At 39.5% G+C, this 7,817-nt stretch overlaps 1 protein-coding gene across 1 annotated transcript in view; it reads right to left on the reverse strand.

Annotated features, from left to right (window-relative positions):
* Positions 1-1,562: 1,562 nt before the first annotated feature.
* LOC103466356 (zinc finger protein 536-like) overlaps positions 1,563-7,817 on the reverse strand; it is a 23,035-nt gene continuing 16,780 nt past the window's right edge. Inside the window, exon 4 of the mRNA XM_008411869.2 lies at positions 1,563-2,318. Coding sequence (XP_008410091.1) covers positions 2,083-2,318 — 236 coding nt within the window. The 3' untranslated portion in view covers positions 1,563-2,082. The remainder of the gene's footprint in view (positions 2,319-7,817) is intronic.

A 7,817-nucleotide genomic window follows, 5' to 3' on the forward strand; every position in this document is an offset into this window, starting at 1 on the left:
AAATTGTAATCAGTCAAGATTGGTTAGGTTTACAAAACCCAGAGATCAGAAATTGGCCATGAAAGTTCAGTTCATTCATTCACAAATTMATCTTAAAAGATCAATTGACACTAATGCTTTTGACAGATCTTTTCCGAGGTGAAAATCATTTTAGAGGTCGATGTAATACAGTGTAAACCATGGACTTTAAATTAAAACCAAACCAATAAAAAAATACAGGTTGAACTCCACAGAGAGAGATGGGCCCTTTTGATGTACAAAAAACCTGAGTATGACATTGATAGTGGCAGCGAGACGTTAACTAAAGCATTCATCACCATTAAGAGTAATTAACAAAGTTCCCCAGCATTAATTAAGCGGCCTTGCTTTAAGGGAAACTGTGCTTAATTAGGAGGTTTGACAGGATGAGGCTTCAGGGATGATCCATATCCAGAGGGCTGTTGGAGGGGCACGAGTTGCAGAATTTCAAGAGTTTCCCCTCATCTTGCCACAAAAACTCTGTGACCTTGGTCAAATCAGAAGATCGACCGTTCTGGCCTGATCCACTTTGGCACAGCCTTAAAACAGTATTGACAGGTATGACAGGCGTCCGATTTTCCAGTCAGCTGGAGGCCCAGACCTTGTCAACTGTCGGAGTGAGAGATGAAGGGTGAATGAGCACAGGAGGAGGACGGCAGGGAGAGAAACGCAAAGGAGGGAGAGAAAGCGCGGTGGCGTCGAGGAGGACTGAAACARGAGGCAGAAATAAAAACATGTATATCAGGTCTGTATAAGTGTTTGTGAAGCACTCCATTACAAAAACCAGAGGGTTTAGGGATGACAAATGTGTATCCAAAGAATCTGTGATTGGATCGGGGATTAAGGGGCTGTCGTATCCCTGATGGGAGCCAGGCAGGAGACAGACAGACTGCCAGAGGAAGAAAGAGACGGAGGTGGAAAGGAAAGAGAGGTGGAAGGAGGACAGTAAACGAACGTCAGGTTGCCCAGGCAGGGAGACAGAGTGGCAGAGTGGGTGGGCTTTGACAGACACATCTCACACAGGCTGACAGCTCCGTCAATAGCCCCAGGATGGCCGCTGTGATTGACAKCTAGCAGGTGGCGCATGAATGGAGTTGTCAGGCGGGCTGTCAGTCAAAGTCACATCGCTGTGGCTACAAGGGCCCGGCTGAGCAGGCACACAGCTGCCCAAGGTGATCTTTGGGTGTACAGGCAGGCTACTGGCACGGGAAGCTGAGGCAGCGCACATCATGCTAAAATTACCATACATGGCAGCAGCAGCTTACAATAGCTGTGTTGATTAGGCCTGTGCTCTACTAGCTAGTACATTAGGCTTATGCACACATGGGTGGTTCCACTTTAAAAAAAAAAAAAAAAGAAGAAAAAAAAAGAATAGAAAATAATAAAAACCATTTGAATGTGCTATCAATGAATCTCTGCAGCTTTTTTTTTTTTTCCATTTCCGTGGTTCCCCTTAATTGAGCATTGTTCCAGCACGAGGGCGTGAAGCATAGGAGTTAATGGGTAATAATTATATGTGAGAGAGGCTTTCTCCCTGGAGTGGAATCCAGAACAAATGGAAGCTCCGATGTGCAACATTCTACTTCATTACATCTGCTGCGATTAAAGGCCGAACATCTGGCACCACATCCTGACAGATAGACAAGACTTGTGGACTGGAAGGGAAATCGAACAATATTTACAACAAAAAAAAAGCAACACGGGGTATTTACTGGATGAAAGAGCAAGAGCTTTGGGCTGCAGCGATATACCCTTAGTGTCAGGCAAGTGTTGGACCGGTAGATGCATATAAACACGAGCAAATCATGTGGACACTTTGGAGAAAATAAACAGCACCGAGTACATTTGCTACACTTTCACATCACAATGGACTTTATTATTATAGGCAGCTTCTTTTGCTACAGATAAATACGTACTGTGGCTCTTCAAGTAAACACTGGAATGTACATCAAGGTTGGTCGTTAACATTTTTTTTTTATAACAATCTCAATCATCTTAACCCTTTCAAGGTGAGGCTGAAACAGTTATCATGTCTGTCTGTATCTTCGGGTTGCTATGGCAGCATCAAGTCCCACACAGCGATGTCACACTGATCTGGTCCCTCCCTGACGCACGACCATCTTCTGTGACTCCCAGAGACAATCTGGAGGGGGCCTGGGGCGTGTGCGAGCGTCGTAGGCGGCGGTCGGGGTACAGGCTGTTGTCAAAGGGCCTGCGGTGAACGCAGAGGACGTGGGTCTTCAGGTTTCCTTTCTGGGAGGCACTGTAGGGGCAGTACCTGCACTGGAATGGCTTCCGAGCTGGAAACAAGGAGAAGGAGCACGGAGAAAACAAAAAAAGGCACATTAGTACAAAAAAAAAAATCACCTTTTATTGTTCAGCATTTCAGCTTCTGAAGTAACTAACAGCTTACAGTGTCTTGCAAAAATATTTACACTTTGAACTAGTATGCATTTTGTTATGTTAACCATAAACTTCATTTATTCAAACTCTATGCAGTAAACCAACACAAAGTTTTGTATAATTGTTGAGCATTAGGAACATGGTTCTATACATTTTATGCAAATAAAAAACTGAAATGTTTAAGGTGCTTTAGTTTTAAACATGGTTGTCCATTAAATAAAGCCATTCCAACATAGCGCTGATTTTATGTTTATTGCCCCTGTCCTAGTGAAAAGCGAAGCCCCTCCTCACTATCTTCTTGCACATCGCTGTATTTAGCTCAGTGCCCATTTGCATAAACTCTTAATTGGTTTCACATTCCCTCTTGGAAAAAAAAGCATCCTCACAGCAAAATGCTGACGCCATGTTCAGGATTGTGGGCAGTGTTAGTTTTTTGTCAATTTTSCCAAAAACTTCTTTTTTGATTTCATCCCATCTTCCATGAGCTTACAGTGCGGTCTGTCAACACAGATTGCATCTTTTCATGGCTAGAAATGATCAACCTGAGCCATGGATCTCTGCAGCTCCTCCAGACTCGCTGTTGGCTGTTCAAAAGCAAGTCAATGTCTCTGCATCGCCAAAATAAATTTCAAATGTGTGGCAGCTACATTTTTAATGAGGCTGAATTTACTCTTCAASTAAATTATAAATCTTTGGTTGTAGTTTTCTTCTGGTTAAACATGTCTACAGAATTAGGAGTGAMTAGATTTAAGCTATAGCTGCTATGAAAGAGTCTAATGATAATGCTGCATCACTCAGTTTTTAATCATCGGTTATGAAAAAGGCAACAAGCATTACATTTTGTAAAATCTAATCATCAAAATCTCCCAGAATAATACTAATCAAATATAAATCAAATATATTGACCATTGTTCTAGTTGTTGATATTAATCAAAGACAACTCTAAGCAGGTGGTGTTTTTTAGCCTTGAGATTGCTGGAACAAACTGCCACCAATCTGGGAGTTTGTTCCAGATTGGTGATACAAAAAAAAAAAAAAAAAAAAAAAAAAACCCAGAATGCAGTTCTCCATGTTTGGTTCTGGTTCTGTGGATGCAGAGTAGACTTGAACCAGAAGACTGGGTGCTCTGGAAGGTTGATACAACAGGACTATAATGTACTTTGGTGCTAAGCCATCCAGCAATTTATAAACTTATAAACAATTTATAAACAAAAGTACTTTTACWGGATTTCTCTAGATTGGTTTCTCTAGATCTTGTTGGGACAAATGCAGCTCTGGAGTCCAACAGAACCGTCAGCGCGGTTCTTCCACAGTCTATATTTATGTGGATATCAATGAACACTTTGACCAGGGCAGTTTCAGTGCAGTGATGAGAATAGAAAGCATGGGGGGGAAAAATGGTGCGATAAAATCAATCACTAGGCAAAACAACACGTGTCACTAATTTGAAGGATGTATGCAATCAACCACATAAAGTTTCTTTGTTTTTGAACAAAGACAAATTGCTTTAACAAGAAACATATTGTTTTAATCCACTGTGAATCAGGTGGAAAAGGAAGTAGGAAAACATGGCACACAAGGAAACGGGAGGTTTTTTTTATATCTGCCAAGAATATGCATGAAATGTCTTCCTACTGAGGTGACAATAACATGTTGGCAGAACAAGCAACAGGGAAATTGCACCTTTTTAGATATTTACGGTAAAAGAAAAACAAAAACATTTTAACTAAGTGTATTATGAGTGAAGGACGAATTAAACTGAACTTTTGTTAATCACTTGAAAATTAGCATACAATGAAACTCTAAGGCCTGCGTGTTTTCGCTCACATTTCCTGCTCCGAGTAAAAATACACACATGTCCACACACACGCACACACACACACACACACACACACACACACACACACACACACACACAGATAAATAAACATGCACACAAGTGTTGAGCTGAGGAATGACAGACGTCTGCAGCTGGGCAGAAATGCATGCCAAAACTTCCTGTCTGTCCACCTCCTTAGTGCCTGCTACATAGTTTCGCAGCAAACAAAAGTGAAGCTACATGACGCAGCACACCATGTACCCTTAAGATACAAACAACAACGCATACCGTTAATAGCTTCCAGTATTGACTGTGGCCTCAGCAGAAACCTGTACGACACCGAAGCCTGAAGGTGCAGCTGAGATCAAAACAAAAACGCAGCCGGCTGACTCATTTACCTTTCTACCTAGACAGCCAAGTGTCCTTGTTCACCGCAGTGCTATTTTTGAAATGTTACCTCACATAACGACTTTCTCTGTTCCCCTCTGTCTCACACTGCAGTGTKTTTTTTTTTTTTTCTGTGATTCATGGTTACAGTAAACCATTATGTGCTGATGTCATTTGACTTCACTTCCCAAAAACTGAGGGCTGTCTCAGCCCTTTCACCCCCACCCTCGCCTCTTCCTCTCTATCATGCTCCTCATCGGAGGGGAGACAGCTGCACGCAGCTGAACACTCACTTTCACATCTACATAAAAAAGGTGTTTTTGGGGGGGAAAAGTGGGAAAACWCACAGAAGGTGCGAGCAATAAAAGGTAATGCCCCATCTGTCGGTGTATAATAACCTGATGGCCGTAAAGGACACACAAACACACACATTTCCACACAGTAGTCAAAGAGAGGATGAGGTCTGACACGTCTGAATGTTATCGGGGTGGCGTAGAGGAGTTTGTGTGGAAACTGTTTGGATAACAGTAGGAGAAAACTCGGGTTGAGAGCAATTTGCAACCCACCTGACTCACGTCAACCTCCACAAGACTCTATTGTTGGAAATGAAAAAAAAAAAAAATTGAGGAAATATAAACACTTTTGATTCTGTGATTTGGGTCTGGCACGTCACTTTCATCTCACGTTCTCGGATTTCACACATGTGGTGTAACTTAATAAACCGAGCAGATTTTCCTCAGTCTTGTTAAATACTTTGTGATTGCATATAGACAGTGGGAACAAGTCTGCAGCCTCTCATAAACTGAGTTTATAAGAAGCCAAAAGGCCTTATGTCCACATTAGCTGCTTGTTACCCTGCTTGCGTCCCCCTCTCTCCGTCTCTGTTACCTTACTTACCATCCCACCTTGTCTCCCTCTTTCCCCCCCACCCCCTACCAGAAGGAGAGGGGAGGTCCGAGAGAGGGCAACCTCCAAATAAGTTCCATTAATCACAGGCCAGAGACTAATGTAACTAATATTTTACAATTAGGGAAGACAGCAGTGGGCTCGGAGCCATCCATCTCCTCACCACATGATCCGCTTTTCGCAGTCGGCTCAAGCCCGAGCTTCATAGAAGCCTCTTACATTCAGATAAACACACACACATAAGAGTTTATGTATGTGCTGGTAAGCAAATGTAAATGGAGAATGTAGAAGGGTTTCCTTAGTATTTAACCAGGTGGAGATTTGTGTTCATGTTTTTAGAAGTAGTACTGGTTTTAGTACCTAAAACTCACTATGAGGCTTTTTGATTTTTTTTCTACAGTCCTCACCTTCCTGTAGACRTCAGGGCATCTGAGACTGAGATCATTATTGTAGCCTTTCAGCCTGACTTTTAGTTGAATTTTAATCATTTTACTTCAGATTTATTCCTGTTTTATTTCATTTTATTTGTGTATCTTTTGTTCTATCTGTTCCTTACACTTGATCACTTTTATCTTCAATTCTATTGCTTTTTGATCTTATTTACTTTGAACTTTATGTTACTACCTTTTTAATGTCWTCATAAATGAAGGAACATATATGTTATTATACTTATGGTTGAATACATTCATAGTAAGTGTCTTAGTGARTAAATATGTCTGTTTTCTCAAGTGAAGCATCGCTATGTTACCCAAGTTCTAATTTCATGTCACAATTTTCTTCTGTTGATAATTAAATATATTGTTTTGAAAGTGTAGCAATGTCTGGCGTTTATTGTCATCTGTATGCTTTGATTTTAATTTCTGTGAAGTGCTTTATGTTGTATCTAACTAGGAAAAGTTCATTGATTGATTGATTGATTGATTGATTGATTGATTGATTGATTGATTGATTGATTGATTGATTGAGTGATTGATTGATAATTGCAAAATTGAGTTACTGATTACTGACTTCTCTGCATATCACGTGGTCTGTCCAGAATCGTTTTTTTTCATCCTGCGGACATCTGTCTTGGATATTTTTGTTGTTTTGTTTTTCTACTTTTTACATTTTAATGCATTAATAAAATGTGTGTTGACATATTTTTGGTTGTTGTGTGTATTTTACCATTTTGAAAGCTAGTACGTGCATAATGCTAACATCAGCCTGAGATAAAGTCAGGATGCAGTGGCCCCCAGCACAATTCCTGCTCCTGGACTATTTGCTGCATGTCTTCTCCTTTTTTTCTCTGCCCTTCTTCCAGCCCAGACACTAATGAAWAAAGAACACTATATAGTGCAAGAATATAATTAAATTATTAAGGATAATAGTTGTTATGAAGTCAATTTAGCTATGCTCAAAATTTGCCAATTACCAACYGATCAGTTCCCACTTTTACTCAATACATAAAAATTAAACTCCTTATAAATAMATTTTCTGTGATGCATTTTATTTTGAGCTTAGACAAAAACAAATTAAGTTTGGGAACAAAGGCTTTGGTGCATAATTGGCGATGATGTTAAAATCACTTTTGTCATTATTTGGTCCATTTAATTGGCAAATTAAAAAAACATGTCTACACAAAATAAGTTTTKATGTGTTGGAGAGCTTAGAGAGAAAATCAGATTTCACTTTACAATCCTCTAGTTTGACAATGGAGTTAAGRTAAAAGCTTAATTTAATATTAAAGCAAGTCATAATTTCTGCTTAAAGTTTGAATAATCATTCATAAAACTMCAACAAAAGTCCAGTGYGAGTTGCTAAATGCAACTTTTTGTGTTGTCATTTCAAATCTGCAATAAGGATTTATTTTATTATACAGCTCCGACAGAGGCAACCATTTATAAGACTGCTGTTCATTTTTGGTGTTGGACATTAAATAGATAACATARTGAAACCTTCACAAAAACATGATCTGAAAATAGCTATGTAGTTAACTAAAATGCTGAAGTGCAGAACAGCTGTATATGCAGAGTTAATCGTCATGTAAACAACCTGGAGTACAGATTAATCTTGAGGTCAGGAACTTTCTTAAATGTTGTGGTTGAAACCTTTTTTTGAACATCTCTTTACATACAAAAAATATATAATTTGAGTCTTTGGATTTTCCACCTCAAATTTTTGTCTAATAATGTAATCTTTTTAGAAATGCTCATCTACTGCCACTGAACTGTAACTCTTTACTTAGATCTGTTTCAACTTCATAAAGAAATTATTTTTGCACAAATGTATGTCATCACTGCATATA

This window comes from Poecilia reticulata, linkage group LG6, assembly GCF_000633615.1.
Source record: "Poecilia reticulata strain Guanapo linkage group LG6, Guppy_female_1.0+MT, whole genome shotgun sequence".
Taxonomy (NCBI): domain Eukaryota; kingdom Metazoa; phylum Chordata; class Actinopteri; order Cyprinodontiformes; family Poeciliidae; genus Poecilia; species Poecilia reticulata.